Genomic DNA, 22,101 nt, shown 5'->3' on the forward strand with positions numbered 1-22,101 from the left:
AAGGCATCTGGAGATGACACTAGAAGAGGAAATAAGATGACTTTCCAAATGCTTCCTCTCATTAATGTACAGCCCATGAGATTTCCTGACTTCATTCATCATAAACAGAGAGGTGGTTGCAGCTTTAGAAATTCAATGGCTATGCTCCGCACGACACACAGGCAAAAAAGACCCAGTTCTGTTCCACCTTTTCTCACTCCATTTGGCTACCGCTATATAAGGCCTGCTTTTCTAGACCCTTCTTTTTTTCCTCAGAATGCTGGCTCTACGTTTACCCAAAAAGCCTTCAGATTGTTCCAGGGCTAGCCAGCTACTTCTTAGCTTAATCACACAACTCTGCTCCTACACAGGCCCTTCTTTCCTTGGGGTTGTGATTCACCACCACACAAGCTGAGTCATTCAGTCACAATCACATTTTTTGCCTCCACCTGAGTGACTTTCTTTGGGCAGCCTGCCTTTGTCAAGCATTAAGTGGCAATATTTATTTATGCCATAGCATTTCTTAGTACCCAAGGTACAGATCAACCCTGCAGGCTTTTGAGGCATGAGTTAAAGTGACAGCTCTCTATGTTACAGTGACAGCAAAATTTGAGTTAGCTGCAAGTCTCAATAAACAAGTATGTTTTAATTTAATTTAATTTTTATCCAATTCCGGATGAACTTTAAAAAATCATTGTTTTCATCCCTTGGTTTCATGCTTTAGTAAGTGCCATGCATGAATTCAATAAGGTTTTTCTTTTTTTTTTTTTTTTTGTGGTACGTGGGCCTCTCACTGTTGCGGCCTCTCCCACTGCGGAGCACAGGCTCCGGACGCGCAGGCCCAGCGGCCATGGCTCACCGGCCCAGCCGCTCCGCGGCATGTGGGATCTTCCCGGACCAGGGCACGAACCCGCGTCCCCTGCATCGGCAGGGGGACTCTCAACCACTGCACCACCAGGGAAGCCCAAGGTTTTTCTTTTGACAATTAAGTCTTGCAGTGTGGGTTCATAATTATGACTGTAGCTTTTCACTGACTAGGCCTTCAGGAATTGATTAAGCTACACACAGAAGACCAGACCTTCTTGGCATAGACTAGCTAGCTGTTGAACAAACCCCTCTCCTCTTCCTCCTGGGCAACCACATTTCCCAGCTGCCCTTGCAGTTAGGTGTGGCCATGTGACTGCATCCCGGCCAATGAAATGCAGACAGAAGTAATAAAGGTGAATTCCAGGCCTGGCCCATTAAAACTCTCTAAGCACCATCCTCATACTCTTTCCCACTGTCTCATGACCTTGGAGGCCATATGTTGAAAACAGCAGAGCCACGTGATGCATACAGCCTGGGTACCAGCATTCCCACTTGGAGAAATGTCGCCCACCTATCAGGAATACCTTTCTTGGACCTTACATGAGAAAGAAAGAAATTTCTATTTTTTTAAGCCCCTGAGGCTTTGGACTTACATGTTATACCATAGTTTTACCTTAACTCATAAAGATTTATACTGTACTTTTTTTTTTTTAAACATCTTTATTGGGGTATAATTGCTTTACAATGGTGTGTTAGTTTCTGCTTTATAACAAAGTGAATCAGTTATACATATACATATGTTCCCATATCTCTTCCCTCTTGCGTCTCCCTCCCTCCCACCCTCCCTATATACTGTACTTTTAAAAGTAAACTGCTATGTTCCCCCAATAACACTATTATATTTTCATTGTTTACTATGTAGAAAATACTCCACACTGGCATGTTAATGTCACCTGAAAAATGCTTGTAGAAATAAATCTCTGATAAGAACTTTGTTAATGATAACATCCTTCCTTTTTCGTGAACACAGAAGGTTAAAAAAAAAAAAGACCCCCTCAACTGAAATGCATTATTCTAATTAATGTTTTAGGAACGGCAGAGGTTATTCTAATAACTAAACGCAGAGTATTAAGCAATTTTGGAATTGTAACTTTCTCAGGCCCCCAAGACATGACGCAGTCAGTTGCAATGACAGCATTTCTATTTTATAACTAGGATACAATCTGGGCTCTGCTCGAAATTTTCTCAGCATACCTCAGTACATGTAGAAATGGAAACTGTCATGCAGTTGAGGCTTGATACAGTACCTTACTGTTTCTGGGACACAAATATATCTAACTTTCACAAGTCATATGCAAAGCTTTATATTCAGTGTCACACTCCTTCAGATAAGTGTTTAGGCTTGCTGTCTGCTTCACTCTTCTTTTGTTTACTCACTCAGACATTTATTAAATACTGACTATCAATTGTCTAGGTGCTTGGGGCACAAGACTGAATGTGAAACAGTCTTGATAACTGAGGAGCTTATAGGTCTGGGCAGAGGGGGACTAATTCTCATGAGGAAAGAGACAGGAGAATCTTCACATACAAGATTATATCTGATAGAGGTCTAGAAAGGAGGAGTGAGAGTGTGATAGGAGTTAACCCAGGAAGGGCATCGCAAGTTGAGAGAACAGGGACCAAGTCATAAGATTCTTAATGAACCTGAAGTATCTGGGGAATGATGAGTTCATTTGGGCTAGACTTTAGGGGGAAACTGGGGAGTACCAGAATAGGAGGCTGGAGAGGCAGACTGGGGGCCAAGTTATAGGGCCTTGGATGATAGTCTATAAATCTTGAACATTTATTTTCTGTGTAAGAGGGTGGCCAACAAATAGATAATCATAGATGATAGATCTTTTTTTAAGATGTTGGGGGTATGAGTTTATTTATTTATTTGTTTTTGCTGTGTTGGGTTTTCGTTTCTGTGCAAGGGCTTTCTCTAGTTGTGGCAAGCGGGGGCCACTCTTCATTGCGGTGCGTGGGCCGCTCACTATCGTGGCCTCTCTTGTTGCGGAGCACAGGCTCCAGACGCGCAGGCTCAGCAGCTGTGGCTCACGGGCCTAGTTCCTCTGTGGCATGTGGGATCCCCCCAGACCAGGGCTCAAACCCGTGTACCCTGCATTAGCAGGTAGGTTCTCAACCACTGCGCCACCAGGGAAGCCCTAGATGATAGATTTTAAGCAGAGCAGTGAGTGACCTGATCGTGTTAGGTTTAGGGGAAATAATTCTAGGCATAGCACGGAGGATGGCCTAGAACAGAGATAACCCTGGAAGCACAGAGGCCAATTAGGAGGCTGTTGAAATATTGAAGTAGAGGAGGCACTTGATTTGGGACAGGTTTGAGACAGAAATCAGTATTTTATTTGTTAGCTGTTTGGGTGTAAGGGAGAAGAAGTTAAAGATGCCTGAGGTTTCCAGCTGTGGTATCTAGGTGGACAATGATATCAAAAGCTAAAAGCTAAATTTATAAAGGAGAGCAAAGCAGAGGTGAAGCTAAAGAGGTTGGTCGTGGACTTGTGATAAAAGTAACTGTGGAGTGTCTAGGTGGCACAAAAACTAAAAGTACACTGTAGTTTACAGTCTCAAAGTGTCTCCTTATTAATAGTTCATATTAATTGCAAATGAGAAAAAGATACTTTTTTTTTTACAGTGGAGAAACCAGGAAGTCACCACCTTAACCGAAAGATGAGTCAACACCAAAATGTCTCCCGATACAATACACTGATAAGGATGCCGCATCACTTAAGAAATTCTTCTGCCAGAAATCCATAACCTGATCCTAATCATGAGAAAATATCACACAACCCCCATTATGTTACAAACAACTGCCCTGTGTTCTTCAACCGTGTCAATGCCACAAATGACCAAGAAAGGTAAGGAACTCTTCCAGATTAAAGGTAACTAAAGAGACATGACAATAAAATGCAATGTGTGATCCTGGATAGGGTCTTGGATTGGGAGAGAGGGGAACTGCTATTAAAAAACATTACTGGGGGCTTACCTGGTGGCACAGTGGTTGAGAGTCCGCCTGCCCATGCAGGGGACACGGGTTCGTGCCCCGGTCCGGGAGGATCCCACATGCCGCGGAGCAGCTGGGCCCGTGAACCACGGCCGCTGAGCCTGTGCGTCCGGAGCCTGTGCTCCGCAACGGGAGAGGCCACAACAGTGAGAGGCCCGCGTACCGCAAAAAACAAAAACAAAAACATTACTGAGGTGTAGCTGCTACAGCTGGGTAGTAACTGATGGGCTCTGGAGATTTCAGACTTGGGTCACGTCCCCGCGCCCCGTCCTCTCGCCACTTTCAGCGCCTGCGCGCGCCTCAACTATACGCGAGACATCCGGGCACTGCACGACTAGAGTCCGCAGCTTGCGCGCGCGACCTGCGTGATCTTCTGCCTGTGCGCCTGCGCGAACCCATCCGTTTGACCTACGGAGTAGTGGCTGAGAGTGGACTGCTGGTGGACACATCTGTTAAAAGCAACCAAAAGGGCTTCCCTGGTGACGCAGTGGTTAAGAGTCCGCTTGCCGACGCAGGGGACATGGGTTCGTGCCTCAGTCTGGGGGGGATCCCACATGCCGCGGAGCGGCTGGGCCCTTAAGCCATGGCCGCTGCGCCTGCGCGTCTGGAGCCTGTGCTCCACAACGGGAGAGACCACAACAGTGAGAGGCCCGTGTACTGCGAAAAAAAAAAAGCAACCAAAAGTTCCTTTTCCAAAGAAATTTGGTCAGCACCCCCACCTCCCCGCCCAGCACCCAGTTTTACAAAATAAAGAACCTCAAAAACTTTACCACCCGCTGTGACTTGCACACGAAGGGAGGGAAAGATAGCTGCTGTTCTCATTGACTGCTAATGGGGCGCTCCAGCTTTGACCAGGAGATGAACTGTTTGGAAGATTCAAATTCAAAATATAAACACATTTATCTTAAGACCTATCTAAGGTAGCAACCTAAGAAAAACAGATAAGAGACCCAGAGACTAGAGATCCAGTGTCTAAAAGAAAATTCGAGAACCAATGGAAGAAAAGCAATATTTGGAGAAGAGAATAGTTTTCTTGAGCCAAAGAAAAATGTTTCATCTTCAGGTGAGAAGTCCCTACCACAGTCAACACAAAATCGACGAAAATTGTTCAGTACCTAGATGTGAAGAGCTAACGTTTTAAATTTAAAAGATGAAGAATGTCATCGTTTTTTAGAAAAAAGATTATCCACAAAGTACAAAATCTGGCTTCTGCTGCATGTCAGAGTAACAGCATACACAAGACAGCATATGTAATATTTTGAAGGGGGAGGCTGTTTGTGACTCAATAATAGTATGTCAAGTCATGGGTGAAAGCCACAGAAATCTCACTTATATACGGGCTCTGAAGATTCAACCTTCTCTGAAAAAATTCACTCACGTGTGTACTGTAAATGAAAGGTTAATCAAAATGAAGACTTTTGAAGTAAAACTGCATGGTAGAAGTCCTGATGGTGAGTGTAAAAGTCAATTAAATTGGGAAGTCAGTATAATTATTGTAAATATGGTCTAAAAGCACTGCAAATGTTTTTAAAAGTTCAAATTTTAACCCGTTTTGTTTGTTTTAAAAAATCTATTGATAAGAATAATTTGGTTCAGTTGAAAAATTATTGAGACTTAGGAAAGTTTGAATTAGAAATACCTACTAGATAATAGTACTGTGTATCACCATTAAATTTTCTAAATTTAAGAATTGCACAGTGGTTACGTTACAGGATGGCATTGTTCTTAGGAAATACTGAAGGGTCACTGGGGAAACGACTATATACACACACAAGAGGGAGAGAGAGAAAGCAAGTGTAGTTAAACGTTAACTGGGGAAGCTGGGTAAAGGGTGTACTGGAGCTTTGTGTTATTTTTGCACATCTGTGCACTTGAAATCATTTCAAAATAAAATGTTTAAAAATAGTTTTTTTAAAATGTAGAGTCAGGATGTTATTAATATTCTGGCGAGAGACATTTCCATGCAGTGGTTGGAGTCAAAGCCAGTTTGGGTGGGCTTATGGAGCAAGAAATGGAAAAAGTAGAGAAAATGAGAGGGGCCTCTTGGCCCTAAAATATAGATATCGTGCCTGCTTAAGTCTTGGATGTTCATAGTTTGAGTTTTCATAGGCAGATCACATATGTAAACTCACTGATTGATGTACCCATATAGATTTATTCCATGCTCTAATGTAATAAGACATAAATTCTTCAGGGCTCTTATTATTCTAAACAGGAAATTCTAATTAATTTTTAGACGGAGATTAGAATTCTGGCCAAGGTGCCAGCACCAGGTGAGGAAAGAGAAATACCAACAGAGATGCTGAGGTTTGTTACCAGTGACCAGGGTGCTGCATTCTCACCAGCCCCTCCCCTTCCTGGAAAGTGAGGGCAGGATTCTTGGGTACAGACCAGTGATTGCTTGATTGGCTCTGGCCCTCGGTGTCTACATAATTATACGCTTTACTCATGAAACAAAATGGAAGTGGTTGTGTAAACACATTACATGTCATTACCAAAAATCACAACATGGCTTCTTCCTGGCTGCCCAGCTAAATATCTAAATTACCCACTCTGCCAAGGAGGGGAGAAAACTGGACCCAAGGAAAAACAGGGAAGAGAATGACTTAAGATGGGAATGTTTGTAAAACCTTTATTTGTGATTAAAGTGTTTTTAAAATATATGAAGGACATTTTAAAAATGTACATAATTCCAGTATCTCAACAACATAATGATTTGCATTTGTTTGGAGTTCTTTCAAACTTTTATCCATATGGATATATTGCTTCTAAGTTCATCAAACTATATATATATTATACATTTAAAAATTTTATGCGTTTTGTAACATTATTTTAGAAACACTTTCCCTTGATTTTCACTTTTATTATAAATTTTTGATAACCATGTTACATTCCATTGTATTTATATAAAAAATATATATATCCTTTATTTAATTATTTCCTTATTATTGGATGCAAATGCTGTTTTTTAAAAAAATTATTAATAACTGCTGTAAATGTCTTTATACATATGGATTTTTCTCCTTTTGAATTTACGTATTTCCTCAATTCCAAGATACACATTTTTCTTCCTTTATTATATATCAGGGTACATTTTGGTATAAGGTGACAATATTCTTTCTCTTCAGAAAGTTAGTATTAAAGATGTTGCATCTTAAAATTGGTAGTCTAAGGCTTCCCTGGTGGCGCAGTGGTTGAGAGTCCGCCTGCCGATGCAGGGGACACGGGTTCGTGCCCCGGTCCGGGAAGATCCCACATGCCGCGGAGCGGCTGGGCCCGTGAGCCATGGCCGCTGAGCCTGCGCGTCCAGAACCTGTGCTCCGCAATGGCGGGAGAGGCCACAACAGTGAGAGGCCCGCGTACCGAAAAACAAACAGACAAGAGTACTTTTGTCCTCTTGAATAGCACCAAACACCGAACTTCTACAACAAAAAAGGAATACTACCATCTTCGACTTTCTGTTACATCTAATGGTAAGGTCAATGCGTATATCGGCGCCCACAAAATGGAGGCCACGCCAGCGGCACGGCCCACATCACAATTCTAACCCTAAGTCAGCCTGCACTTGGGAGGAATACCTCTCAAGGGAACCTAACACACACCAGTCACAGCCCTCCAACTCAGCTTTAGGTCGCTTACCTTACCCTAGAAAGTAGTGTAACAGGGAAGAGCTAAATGGGACTCCATGTTGGATCTGTTTCTTTGACTTTAGCCCTTGCTTTTCGTTGCTTTTGTTATTATAATCATACATAATGGCCTGCCTCAGGGAACCCTGCGCCTCCGCTGTTCAGCTCTCAGGGAGATAATCTGACCCTGCCGCCTGTGAATGGCTACAAGAAACTAACAGATCCCCTCTGAGGCTTGTCATTCCAGGAGATGTTTTGCAAGACTGATGGCCCTTTTACTTTACTTCCTCACTGCCTCTCCCTCTCTGATTTCATAAAAGAAACCCGCATCGAGACCGCGATATGAGGGTTTCTCGGAGACTCTAGTCAGCCGTCTTCCTTGAATCACACCTCGTGTCCGATTCACTGACCTGTCGTGTGGTGAGCAGAGCGAGCTTGGATTCCGTAACAATAGGATTGCCCGTCTTGTAAGGAGATCCACAGCCTCCTAGCCAGCTGTGTGCTGTTTGCACGTTGCCTCTTCCAATAGCCTCTAAAACTCTTTCTTGCCCATAATCCCTCAAGAAGAGCAGTCTGCTGCTTGTGAGGCACTGTACCCCTACTCCATGGATTGTTTTCCCTTGAATAAAGGGCATCAGATTCATTACTAAATTTAGTTTTGTCATTTGACACTAACAATGCTGGGTTTTATAAATATCTGTTAAATGATATACAAATCCATGTACAGTGATGTTGATATTTTTTACTGGGCCTAGAACATCTAATTGTTTGGCGTCTGCTTAAAAAAAGGGAAAGGATAATGAAGTTAAGTAATCAGAATTTATAAATAGAGTTTCATTTTTAAGATAAATAGTATGCTTAGAAGTGGCAACCTGTTCTGTTTGTGTATCTATTTGGTTTCTCTTGATTTTTAAAAAAGTACTCTGGTATTGTGATTTATGAGATTTATATAGATTTGGTCTTCGTTCATGGTTTCTGGCTCACAGCTTCCCCAAACCCTTGGAATTTCCTGAGTGAAAAGAGTAAGTGAGAGTGTCTTTTGTTATAATATCTGGTCTCCTGTCCTCAGTTCCTGAAATCCCTTCAGAGCCATAAAGGTGAAATGAGTGTCTTGTTATTCAAAACAAGGCCTTTCCACTACTACTGGGTTTGTGTTCTTGAGGTGACTTTTGGAAAGCTCCTAGGGAGGGGGGCCGGTTGCCAGGGGAACCAATCTTGATTAGGGGGTTGGAACTTTCAGTCCCACCCCCTGATTTCCAGGGAAGGGAGAGGGGAGAGGGGCTGGAGGGTGAATCAATCACCAGTGGCCAGTGAGTCAGTCAATTATACTTGTATAATGAAGCCTCCATAGAAACCCAGAAGGATGTGATTTGGGGGGCTTCTGGGTTGGTGAACCTGTAGAGGTGCTGGGAGAGTGGGGCACTCGGAGAGGGCTTTGGAGTTTTGTGCCACTTCCCCATACCTTGACCTCTGCCTCTCATCCAATTTGGTTGTTCCTGAGGTACATTCTTTTATAATAATCCAGTGGTCTAATGAGTAAAATGTTTTCCTGAGTTCTGTGAGCCATTCCAGCAAATTAATCAAACACAAGGAGGGGGTTGTGGGTTCTCTGTTGTGTACAGAGAAGTACTTCTGTCAGAAGTACAGAGAACAGTCTGGACTTGCAATTGGCATCTGAAGTGGTGGTGGGGAACAGTGTTGTGAGACTGAATCCCTAACCTGTGGGATCTGATGCTCTCTCCTGGTAGTTAGGGTCAGAATTGAATTAAATTTGTGGGACACCCAGCTGGTGTGGGGAATCCCCCCATACATGTTATCATTGTTCTTAGCACCTTAAGAACCAAAATAGTAATTTTAGTAATAGTAATTTTAGTATCAACCCCTGGAGTTCCAAGCTTACATAAAATAAAGTTATTATTAGGATTTATACTAATATGTATGATATAATATATATCATGTGTATAATAACAGCTATATAGTATTGTGATTGTATTCAGAGATAATAGTCAAGACATGAGATATATAAAATACAGAATTCACTTTGGAAGTCATCTCAGTCATGGCCTGAGAGGGTGCAAGGCTGCAAAGACAAGGGTCCTTGCTGAGTCAGGAAGTGCCATAGCTGGAAGCCCAAATGCCAGACTTTGCCCTCTGTTCTGCCTACAGCAGGGCCCAGCTGTCTCTTGTTGCCCAGTAGATGCTGATAAACACAGAGAGGCAAGCTCTTCAGTTGCTCTTTCATACTGGTAATAGATCTGACTGTAAAGCGTTTTCTCTCCTAGTGTCAAAATATAAAGGGAGAGCCCCACATGAATCTGACCCCAGGAGTTTTGAACATAAAAACCCAGTTGGTAGCACATTATAATTTTAAAGCACATTTAATTTCCTACAAGGCAGGAAATAATTCCATATGAATTCAACCAGTGCATGTAACAAGATCATTACAGTACTAGCAAAGAAGATCATCTTTTTCACTTTGAAAAAGGAAAGAGTGAATTAGGTGGGATGTAGGTTTAGTAGACAGAAAGGTGGTCTCAGGGACCCTTTGTGCCCCGGTTGCTGCATTAATTTGTCACCAGTATCGTTTCTCACGGGTGATGGCTGATCTTGGTGAGTAGAAATGGCTAGTAGCTAAGAATAATCATTAAGAAATAGAAGGTTTTCTTTATAAAAGGAAAATTGCCTGGTGGTCCATCAGTTTTTTTTTTTTTCCTTTTTTGGTGTAAGCGGGCCTCTCACTGTTGTGGCCACTCCCGTTGCGGAGCACAGGCTCCGGACGCGCAGGCTCAGCGGCCGCTCCGCGGCATGTGGGATCCTCCCGGACTGGGGCATGAACCCGTGTCCCCTGCATCGGCAGGCGGACCCTCAACCACTGCGCCACCAGGGAAGCCCCGGTCTATCAGTTTTACGTAGTGTTTATCATCTCTGTGGTCCATTTAACTTACCAGTTTTCTGTTATCAGGAAGGGTTGCAGAAAAGTGAGGGTGCAAGGAGAAATAAAGAAGTTTGCAGCTGAAACCACCCTCAACATGAGAAGTGGAGCCTTTACTAATTGCATTCTGCTGCTTTTAGCCTCTGGGCAATCTGAAGGACACAGCCGTCAGAACTGCAGCCATCACGTGGGGCTTCTTTCCCCCAAGAATCACCATAAAATTGTTCCCACACTGTGGACCTAAAACGAGGGCGTGTGGATTGCTACTTCTCTCTTGACATTTCACTTGATTTTCGAAGGAAAGGTGACTAAGAACTTTATGAAATTCAAATATGGTTACTGATAGAAATCTAGATTGTCATGAAAAGCCCAATAAGAAATTTAGTGGTAAGGGAGATAAAAGATTTGCTCTGGTAAATGGGGTGATATATATATTAAATTATATATATATATAATATATATATATATAATTTTTTGGTTAGGTGTAATAATATTTAACTATTGGGGTTTTTTGCAAATTTGTCAACTTTGGACATATTGAGATCCAGTAAGTCCCTGATCAACATTAATATACATTAATGTTGTATAAACTAAGTTCAACATTAGTATAAACTAAGTAATTTGAAATGTAAGTGTTTGTCCATTTTTTTCATTAAGTATACAAATTTGGAAAAATAATAAATGTTAAGGCATATGTAGAATAAACTGACACATTCCTTCATCCACAAAAGTCACATCAGATTCATGAGAAAGCAAGATTGAGTTGTCATGTTAAGTAGTGCCTCCGTCTGTTCATTTATTACTTTATTCATCAGTACATCCTGGTGAATGCCTAGAAGAAAGGGCCTGATGTGTAGCGTCTGCCAGTTTCTGTGGTGTAAATACTCCACCATGGCCTATTTCAAGGCTGCTGAACACTGAGTTGCCAAGAGATGGCAATTATCAGCTCCTGTTAGATGGTAAGGGCTGGCTTGAGAATTCTACTGCCCGTAACCAGGGAAATTCAATGGTTTAGAACGTTCACATAAAGGATGAGAGGGGACGACGGGCTGAGGCTGGTGAGGCAGGCAGAGTCAGACATGAAGAGCCTTGAATGTCTAGTCAAGAGATTCAGTGACCATAGGACTTGGCAGTTGTTCAGGTAAGAGATGACAGTGGCTGTCACCAATGTAGTGACCACAGTATTTTGAAGGAATCCTGGGAAGAAATGATGGTATCCTTAACTATGTTAGTGCCATGGGATTTTGTAGATGGAGAGTAAAAAGACGGCAGAGACCCTGACTATGTTTATATCTATGGGACTTTGTAAATAGCGAGGTAGGAAGTGAGGATGTTCCTACAAAATTATGATCGATGTAACCATGGGAGTGACCATGGTATTTTGTAGATATCCAGTTAAGATAGAATAGTGGCCTTAACTATCAATACAGTACTGAAATTGGGATTTCTCAGGTAGGCAGGTAGAAGCTAGTCGTGTCCCTTACCACATTAGTGAACATGGTGTTTTGTGGTAGTCCCGGTATGATGGTGAACCTAACCACAAAAGCAACCATGGGATTTTTCAGGGGTTTAGTGAAGAGATGATGGTGTCCTTAACCATGAAATTGATGATGGGATTTTGCAGGTATATGCAGTCAAGACATGTTAGTGATCCTAACCCCAGTACTGAGCAAGGGATTTTGCAAGTATTCAGGTTAGAGATGTTGGTGTCCCTAAAAATGTGACGACCATGGGTTGAAGGTGTCCAGGTAAGACATGATGTATAACTGACAATGGTAGTACCAAGATACTTTATAGTTACCCAGGTTAGAGATGATGTGTCCCTAACAATGGCATTTATCTGGATAATTGGTAGGTCTCCGTGTAAGATATGTTTTTCTAAACCTAATAAAGACTACAGGCTTCTGTATTTATCCAGGTAAAGATGATGTGTCGTAAACCGCTATGGTAACCAAGGTACTTTGCAAGTATCTAGTCAAGAACTGATGGTAAACCTAGAGTGAATATGGGACTATGAAGGTATCGTAGGGGAAGAAAACACATTTTCCCTCTAGTGTTCTAGGTTCTTGGCTGAAACCCTCCTGTAATAAAAGACAGATTAACAGGGGAAAAACAAATGATTTTAATTACATATGCACATATGTACATATGGGAGCCCCACAAAGATATATGAAAAAGCAGCCAGGCAATTGAGGCTTATATACATACCATCCTGAGCTAAGGGAAGAGACAGGCGTCTGGGGTTTCCAAGGGGAGGAAGGCGATTTACAGGAAGCCGAGAAGAAGAAATAGATGGTAAACAAAGTTTGCCCTGCCATGAAGATAAGTCTCTCAGGTGAAAAAGTGATCTCCAGTAATAGCTCTCTTTCTGGTGCAAGCCCCCTTTCTAATGTAAATTTCCCTTACAAAAGGGTAACTTCTACCCTGCTTTTAGAGCTTCTATGTCTTCAGTTTCTCAAAATAACAAGCTCAAAATAATCCTTGTGCCAAGGAAGCCTATTTTGTGGTTGCATACTCTGCTATCCTTCAGTATCCATTAAGTAATGATGGTGACTTAAATCATGGCAATGACCATGGGTTTTTCAGGTGTTCTGGTAAGAGATGATATATCTCTAAGATTGTCACCATGATTTTTTGCAGGTTCCAGTAAAGAAATGAAGTTGAAATTTACCACAGTAGTAACCATGGGATTTAATATGACAAGGAAAGAATGTGGGCTTTAACCAAGTGGACTTCACAGTATTTTGTAACTGTCCAGATAAGTTATCATGGTGTCACTCACCACAGTACAGACCATGGAATTTTTCAGGTTCCAATCAGTAGATGATGGTGAACCTAATGGAGTAAATGTGAGACTTTGCTAATATCCAGGTAAAAGATGATGTGGGCCTTAAACACATTAGAGAACATATGATTTTCAGATATCTAGAAGAGTGATGATGCTGTCCCAAACTCTTATCATAGCCATGTGTTTTTTTTTGACTTATCAAATATATTTTATTTTATTTTTATTTATTTATTTTAAACATCTTTATTGGGGTATAATTGCTTTACAATGGTGTGTTAGTTTCTGCTTTATAACAAAGTGAATCAGTTATACATATACATATGTTCCCATATCTCTTCCCTCTTTCATCTTCCTCCCTCCCACCCTCCCTATCCCACCCCTCCAGGCGGTCACAAAGCACCGAGCTGATATCCCTGTGCTATGCAGCTGCTTCCCACTAGCTATCTACCTTACGTTTGGTAGTGTATATATGTCCATGCCTCTCTCTCGCTTTGTCACAGCTCACCCTTCCCCCTCCCCATATCCTCAAGTCCGTTCTCCAGTAGGTCTGTGTCTTTATTCCTGTCTTACCCCAGGTTCTTATGACATTTTTTTCCTTAAATTCCATATATATGTGTTAGCATATGGTATTTGTCTTTCTCTTCCTGACTTACTTCACTCTGTATGACAGACTCTAGGTCTATCCACCTCATTACAAATAGCTCAATTTCATTTCTTTTTATGGCTGAGTAATATTCCATTGTATATATGTGCCACATCTTCTTTATCCATTCATCCGACGATGGGCACTTAGGTTGTTTCCATCTCCGGGCTATTGTAAATAGAGCTGCAATGAACATTTTGGTACATGACTCTTTTTGAATTATGGTTTTCTCAGGGTATATGCCCAGTAGTGGGATTGCTGGGTCATATGGTAGTTCTATTTGTAGTTTTTTAAGGAACCTCCATACTGTTCTCCATAGTGGCTGTACCAATTCACATTCCCACCAGCAGTGCAGGAGTGTTCCCTTTTCTCCACACCCTCTCCAGCATTTATTGTTTCTAGATTTTTCAATGATGGCCATTCTGACTGGTGTGAGATGATATCTCATTGTAGTTTTGATTTGCATTTCTCTAATGATTAATGATGTTGAGCATTCTTTCATGTGTTTGTCGGCAGTCTGTATATCTTCTTTGGAGAAATGTCTATTTAGGTCTTCTGCCCATTTTTGGATTGGGTTGTTTGTTTATTTGTTATTGAGCTGCATGAGCTACTTGTAAATTTTGGAAATTAATCCTTTGTCAGTTGCTTCATTTGCAAATATTTTCTCCCATTCTGAGGATTGTCTTTTGGTCTTGTTTATGGTTTCCTTTGCTGTGCAAAAGCTTTGAAGTTTCATTAGGTCCCATTTGTTTATTTTTGTTTTTATTTCCATTTCTCTAGGAGGTGGGTCAAAAAGGATCTTGCTGTGATTTATGTCATAGAGTGTTCTGCCTATGTTTTCCTCTAAGAGTTTGATAGTTTCTGGCCTTACATTTAGGTCTTTAATCCATTTTGAGCTTATTTTTGTGTATGGTGTTAGGGAGTGATCTAATCTCATACTTGTACATGTAGCTGTCCAGTTTTCCCAGCACCACTTATTGAAGAGGCTGTCCTTTCTGCACTGTACATTCCTGCCTCCTTTATCAAAGATAAGGTGACCATATGTGCATGGGTTTATTTCTGGGCTTTCTATCCTGTTCCATTGATCTATCTTTCTGTTTTTGTGCCAGTACCATACTGTCTTGATGACTGTAGCTTTGTCTGAAGTCAGGGAGCCTGATTCCTCCAGCTCCTTTTTTCGTTCTCAAGATTGCTTTGGCTATTCGGGGTCTTTTGTGTTTCCATACAAATTGTGAACTTTTTTGTTCTAGTTCTGTGAAAAATGCCAGTGGTAGTTTGATAGGGATTGCATTGAATCTGTAGATTGCTTTGGGTAGTAGAGTCATTTTCACAATGTTGATTCTTCCAATCCAAGAACATGGTATATCTCTCCATCTGTTTGTATCCTTTTTAATTTCTTTCATCAGTGTCTTATAATTTTCTGCATACAGGTCTTTTGTCTCCTTAGGTAGGTTTATTCCTAGATATTTTATTCTTTTTGTGGCAGTGGTAAATGGGAGTGTTTTCTTGATTTCACTTTCAGATTTTTCATCATTAGTGTATAGGAATGCAAGAGATTTCTGTGCATTAATTTTGTATCCTGCAACTTTACCAGATTCCTTTATTAGCTCTAGTAGTTTTCTGGTAGCATCTTTAGGATTCTCTGTGTGTAGTATCATGTCATCTGCAAACAGTGACAGCTTTACTTCTTCTTTTCTGATTTGGATTCCTTTTATTTCCTTTTCTTCTCTGATTGCTGTGGCTAAAACTTCCAAAACTATATTGAATAAGAGTGGTGAGAGTGGGCAACCTTGTCTTTTTCCTGATCTTAGTGGAAATGCTTTCAGTTTTTCACCATTGAGGATGATGTTGGCTGTGGGTTTGTCATATATGGCCTTTATTATGTTGAGGAAAGTTCCCTCTATGCCTACTTTCTGCAGGGTTTTTATCATAAATGGCTGTTGAATTTTGTCAAAAGCTTTCTCTGCATCTATTGAGATGATCATATGGTTTTTCTCCTTCAATTTTTTAATATGGTTTATCACATTGATACATTTGCGTATATTGAAGAATCCTTGCATTCCTGGAATAAACCCCACTTGATCATGGTGTATGATCCTTTTAATGTGCTGTTGGATTCTGTTTGCTAGTATTTTGTTGAGGATTTTTGCATCTATGTTCATCAGTGATATTGGCCTGTAGTTTTCTTTCTTTGTGACATCCTTGTCTGGTTTTGGTATCAAGGTGATGCTGGCCTCGTAGAATGAATTTGGGAGTGTTCCTCTCTCTGCTATATTTTGGAAGAGTTTGAGAAGGATAGGTGTTAGCTCTTCTCTAAATGTTTGATAGAATTCACCTGTGAAGCCATCTGGTCCTGGGCTTTTGTTTGTTGGAAGATTTTTCATCACAGTTTCAATTTCAATGCTTGTGATTGGTCTGTTCATATTTTCTATTTCTTCCTGATTCAGTCTTCGCAGGTTGTGCATTTCTAAGAATTTGTCCATTTCTTCCAGGTTGTCCATTTTATTGGCATAGAGTTGTTTGTAGTAATCTCGCATGATGTTTTTTATTTCTGCAGTGTCAGTTGTTACTTCTCCTTTTTCATTTCTAATTCTATTGATTTGAGTCTTCTCCCTTTTTTTCTTGATGAGTCTGGCTAATGATTTATCTATTTTATCTTCTCAAAGAACCAGCTTTTAGTTTTATTGATCTTTGCTATTGTTTCCTTCATTTCTTTTTCATTTATTTCTGATCTGATTTTTATGATTTCTTTCCTTCTGCTGACTTTGGGGTTTTTTTGTTCTTCTTTCTCTAATTGCTTTAGGTGCAAGGTTAGGTTGTTTATTCGAGATGTTTCCTGTTTCTTAAGGTGAGCTTGTATTGCTATAAACTTCCCTCTTAGAACTGCTTTTGCTGCATCCCATAGGTTTTGGGTCGTCGTGTCTCCATTGTCATTTGTTTCTAGGTATTTTTTTATTTCCTCTTTGATTTCTTCAGTGATCACTTCGTTATTAAGTAGTATATTGTTTAGCCTCCATGTGTTTGTATTTTTTTACAGATCTTTTCCTGTAATTGATATCTAGTCTTATGGCGTTGTGGTCGGAAAAGATACTTGATACAATTTCAGTTTTCTTAAATTTGCCAAGGCTTGATTTGTGACCCAAGATATGATCTATCCTGGAGAATGTTTCATGAGCACTTGAGAAAAATGTGTATTCTGTTGTTTTCGGATGGAGTGTTATGTAAATATCAATTAAGTCCATCTTGTTTAATGTGTCATTTAAAGCTTGTGTTTCCTTATTTATTTTCATTTTGGATGATCTGTCCATTGGTGAAAGTGGGGTGTTAAAGTCCCCTACTATGATTGTGTTACTGTTGATTTCCCCTTTTATGGCTGTTAGTATTTGCCTTATGTATTGAGTTGCTCCTATGTTGGGTGCATAAATATTTACAATTGTTATATCTTCTTCTTGGATCGATCCCTTGATCATTATGTAGTGTCCTTCCTTGTCTCTTCTAATAGTCTTTATTTTAAAGTCTATTTTGTCTGATACGAGAATTGCTACTCCAGCTTTCTTCTGGTTTCCATTTGCACGGAATATCTTTTTCCATCCCCTTACTTTCAGTCTGTATGTGTCTCTAGGTCTGAAGTGGGTCTCTTGTAGACAGCATATATATGGGTCTTGTTTTTGTATCCATTCAGCCATTCTGTGTCTTTTGGTGGGAGCATTTAGTCCATTTACATTTAAGGTAATTATCGATATGTATGTTCCTATTTCCATTTTCTAAATTGTTTTGAGTTCGTTATTGTAGGTCTTTTCCTTCTCTTGTGTTTCTTGCCTAGAGAAGTTCCTTTAGCATTTGTTGTAAAGCTGGTTTGGTGGTGCTGAACTCTCTCAGCTTTTGCTTGTCTGTAAATGTTTTAATTTCTCCATCAAATCTGAATGAGATCCTTGCTGGGTAGAGTAATCTTGGTTGCAGGTTTTTCTCCTTCATCACTTTCAGTGTGTCCTGCCAGTCCCTTCTGGCTTGCAGAGTTTCTGCTGAGAGATCAGCTGTTAACCTTATGGGGATTCCCTTGTGTGTTATTTGTTGTTTTACCCTTGCTGCTTTTAATATGCTTTCTTTGTATTTAATTTTTGACAGTTTGATTAATATGTGTCTTGGCGTGTTTCTCCTTGGATTTATCCTGTATGGGACTCTCTGTGCTTCCTGGACTTGATTAACTATTTCCTTTCCCATATTAGGGAAGTTTTCAACTATAATCTCTTCAAATATTTTCTCAGTCCCTTTCTTTTTCTCTTCTTCCTCTGGAACCCCTATAATTCGAATGTTGGTGCATTTAATGTTGTCCCAGAGGTCTCTGAGAGTGTCCTCAGTTCTTTTCATTCTTTTTTCTTTATTCTGCTCTGCAGTACTTATTTCCACTGTTTTATCTTCCAGGTCACTTATCCTTTCTTCTGCCTCAGTTATTCTGCTATTGATCCCATCTAGAGTATTTTTCATTTCATTTATTGTGTTGTTCATCATTGTTTGTTTCATCTTTAGTTCTTCTAGGTCCTTGTTAAATGTTCCTTGCATTTTGTCTATTCTATTTCCAAGATTTTGGATCATATTTACTATCATTATTCTGAATTCCTTTTCAGGTAGACTGCCTATTTCCTCTTCATTTGTTTGGTCTGGTGGGTTTTTATCTTGCTCCTTCATCTGCTGTGTGTTTTTCTGTCTTCCCATTTTGCTTATCTTACTGTGTTTGTGGTCTCCTTTTTGCAGGCTGCACGTTCATAGTTCCCGTTGTTTTTGATGTCTGTCCCCAGTCGCTAAGGTTGGTTCAGTGGGTTGTGTAGGCTTCCTGGTGGAGGGGACCAGTGCCTGTGTTCTGGTGGATGAGGCTGGATCTTGTCTTTCTGGTGGGCAGGTCCACATCTGGTGGTGTGTTTTGGGGTGTCTGTGGACTTATTATGATTTTAGACAGCCTCTCTGCTAACGGGTGGGGTTGTTTTCCTGTCTTGCTAGTTGTTTGGCATAGAGTGTCCAGCACTGTAGCTTGCTGGTCGTTGAGTGAAGCTGGGTGCTGGTGTTGAGATGGAGATCTCTGGGAGATTTTCGCCTTTTGATATTATGTGGAGGTGGGAGGTCTCTTGTGGACCGGTGTCCTGAAGTTGGGTCTCCCACCTCAGAGGCACAGCACTGACTCCTGGCTGCAGCACCAAGAGCCTTTCATCCACATGGCTCAGAATAAAAGGGAGAAAAAGTAGAGAGAAAGAGTTAGTAGAAGTGGGAAGAAAGAAAGGAAGAAAGGAGGGAAGGAAGGAAGCAAGAAAGAAAGAAAGAAGAAAAGAAGGAATGAAAGAAAGAAAGGAGGGAGGGAGGGAGGGACGGTCGGAGGAAGGAAGGAAGGAAGGGAAGGAAGGAAAAAAGAAAGAAGATAAAGTAAAATCTAATAAATTTATTAAATTAAAAAATAATAATTAAGAAAAAAAATTTAAAAAAACTAAAAAAACGGACAGATAGAACCTTAGGACAAATGGTGGAAGCAAAGCTATACAGACAAAATCTCACACAGAAGCGTACACATACACACTCACAAAAACAGGAAAAGGGGAAAAAATCATAAATCTTGCCCTCAAAGTCCACCTCCTCAATTTGGGATGATTCGTTGTCTATTCATGTATTCCACAGATGCAGGTACATCAAGTTGATTGTGGAGCTTTAATCTGCTGCTTCTGAGGCTTTTGGGAGGTCTGAGGTCTTCTGCCAGCATTCAGTAGGTGTTCTGTAGGAGTTGTTCCACGTGTAGATGTATTTCTGGTGTTTCTGTGGGGAGGAAGGTGATCTCCGCGTCTTACTCTTCCGCCATCTTCAGAACACCCTAAACCATGTGTTTTTGTAGGTATCCAGGTAAGAAATTTTAATGTCCCTAACAAAAATAGCAACCATCAGATTTTACTGTTTTCTAGTTCAGGGTTGATTTTGTCTGAAAACTTAGTAGTGACAAAGATACTTGTAAGTATCCAGATAATATATCACAGTGCCCTCACTGTAGTAGTGACCATGGGATTTTTGAGGTATCCAGTGAATAGCAGATGGTGTCCAAAACTACGGTGTTGACCTTAGAAATCTCTAGATATCCAGGTAGAGTTGGTGGTTGCCATAATGGAACTGACAGATGGAATTAGCAGAGGCCCAGATGGAAAAACGTTTTCCTAACCAGGGTTGCCACCATGTGTTTTTTTCAGGTCCCAGTCAAGAGATGATGGTGTCACTAACTACAGTGTTGACCTTAGAACTAAAGGATCCAGGTTGAGATCATGATTCCCCTAATGATAGTAGTGATCATAGGATTTTTTTTTGACAGTACAAACTATGTTTATTTGTGTGTAAAGTGCCAGTTTTATATACAAATCATAAGTAAACTTTAAAATCTGCTTTAAAATCTGAAGCAGTGTGTCTGATGTCTTCCTACTGCCTCGTGGTAGTAACTATCTAATCCTGCTGGATCAAACTCACTTGACTCCCCACACTTTGAGGCCAAGGAAGGTGCTGTTAAGAGCCAGGGTGAAGTCGCGTACAGCCAGCCTGCTTGCAAACGCCAAACATGGACAAGATCTTTCGTAAGAATCCGAGTAGCTTCTGTCTACGCTTTCAATCTAGGTGACCCCACTAGCATTAACAGGATTGATTTTGAGGTAGCTACACAGTTTTAAACATGCCATTAATGAACTTTATGGGCGATTTATGGTGTAGCTGGTTAATACAGTTCAAGTAGCTGATTTTCTTCTCTTTTGATGAGAAGGAAAAGAAGAAAAATCAGCAAACTAAGAGCACATCTTCAGTTCACTTAGAAGTCAGCATCCAAGGTAAAGGAATTCTCTGTCGGACTGGACATCACTCCCATCCTCTGATACTCGCCTACTCTCTTCTCAAAGAAGTTAGTCTTCCCTTCCAGTGAAATATTCTCCATAAAGTCAAATGGATTTTCTACTCTGAAAACCTTGCTAAAACCCAGCTCCAGCATAAGTCTGTCTGCCACGAATTCGATGTACTGCTTCATCAAAGTGCAATTCATTCCAATGAGCTTCACTGGCAGGGCCTCCATGAGGAACTCCTGTTCTATCCTAACTGCATTGACGATGATATCTTTAACTCTCTGCTCCGAAGGTTTGTGTAGCAGGTGTTTGAACATCAGGCAGGCAAAGTCACAGTGTAAACCCTCGTCTCTGCTAATAAGTTCATTGGAAAATGTGAGGCCGGGCATCAGTCCTCGTTTTTTGAGCCAGAATATCGATGCAAAAGAACCAGAAAAGAAGATTCCTTCCACTGCAGCAAAGGCTACGACACGTTCTCCATACGTAGCCTCTTTGTCCCCAATCCAGCACAAGGCCCAATCTGCCTTCTTCTTTACACAAGGCATTGTCTCAATGGCGTTGAAGAGAAATTCCCTTTCTTTGGAATCTTTAATGTAAGTGTCAATGAGGAGACTATACATTTCAGAATGTATGTTTTCCATGGCAATTTGGAAGCCATAGAAACAACGGGCTTCCGTAATCTGAACTTCTTGGCTAAACCGCTCCACCAAGTTTTCATTTACTATGCCATCACTTGCTGCAAAGAAAGCCAGAACATGCGAAATGAAATATCTCTCCTCAGGCTTCAGGGCTTCCCAGTGCTGAATGTCCTTGGAAAGGTCCACCTCCTCAGCTGTCCAAAAGGAAGCCTCAGCTTTCTTATACATCTGCCAGATATCATGGTATTCGATAGGAAAGATGACAAAGCGGCGGGGGTTTTCTTTCAGAAGTGGTTCCTCCTCCACACTGGGGGCAGATAGCTTAGGGTTTGGCTCGGCGGGCTCCTGGAAGATCCTCCTCGCGGTCTTGCTGGCCAGCACGCGGGTCCCGCTGAGGGACGGGGGAGTGTTCTCCTTGTCCGCCAGGCTGAGCCCCTTCATGGGCGAGAGCTGGAGGGGATGCTGCTGCTGCGGGTCAGCGATGGTGGCGAGAGGGACACGGACGGAGAGCATGGCTGCGTACGACTCGTCAAGATGGGGCTGCGCGCAGGTACTGGAATCATAGGATTTTTTGAGGTCCATGTAGGAGATGTATCCCTAATCATAGTTGCCATCATGTGTGTTTGTAGGCTCCAAATCATGAGATAATGGTGAAGATCATGGAATCCAGGCAAGTGATGATGTGGACCTTAAATATTATATAGACCATCTGATTTTCAGAAATCTAGGTAAGCGATGATGGTGTCCCCAACACGTGTTAGTACCATGTTTTTTGCAAA

General features: G+C 41.2%; 1 protein-coding gene across 1 annotated transcript; it reads right to left on the bottom strand.

The window, feature by feature from the left end:
• Nucleotides 1–20,656: 20,656 nt before the first annotated feature.
• LOC309823854 (ribonucleoside-diphosphate reductase subunit M2-like) lies at nucleotides 20,657–21,835 on the bottom strand (the record flags this gene model as incomplete). Its single annotated transcript, XM_082656469.1, has 1 exon — nucleotides 20,657–21,835. One exon carries the CDS (start codon nucleotides 21,833–21,835, stop codon nucleotides 20,657–20,659), a length of 1,179 nt encoding a protein of 392 aa, XP_082512595.1.
• Nucleotides 21,836–22,101: the final 266 nt, after the last annotated feature.

This window comes from Grampus griseus (assembly GCF_964374135.1).
Source record: "Grampus griseus genome assembly, chromosome: 6".
NCBI classification, from domain to species: domain Eukaryota; kingdom Metazoa; phylum Chordata; class Mammalia; order Artiodactyla; family Delphinidae; genus Grampus; species Grampus griseus.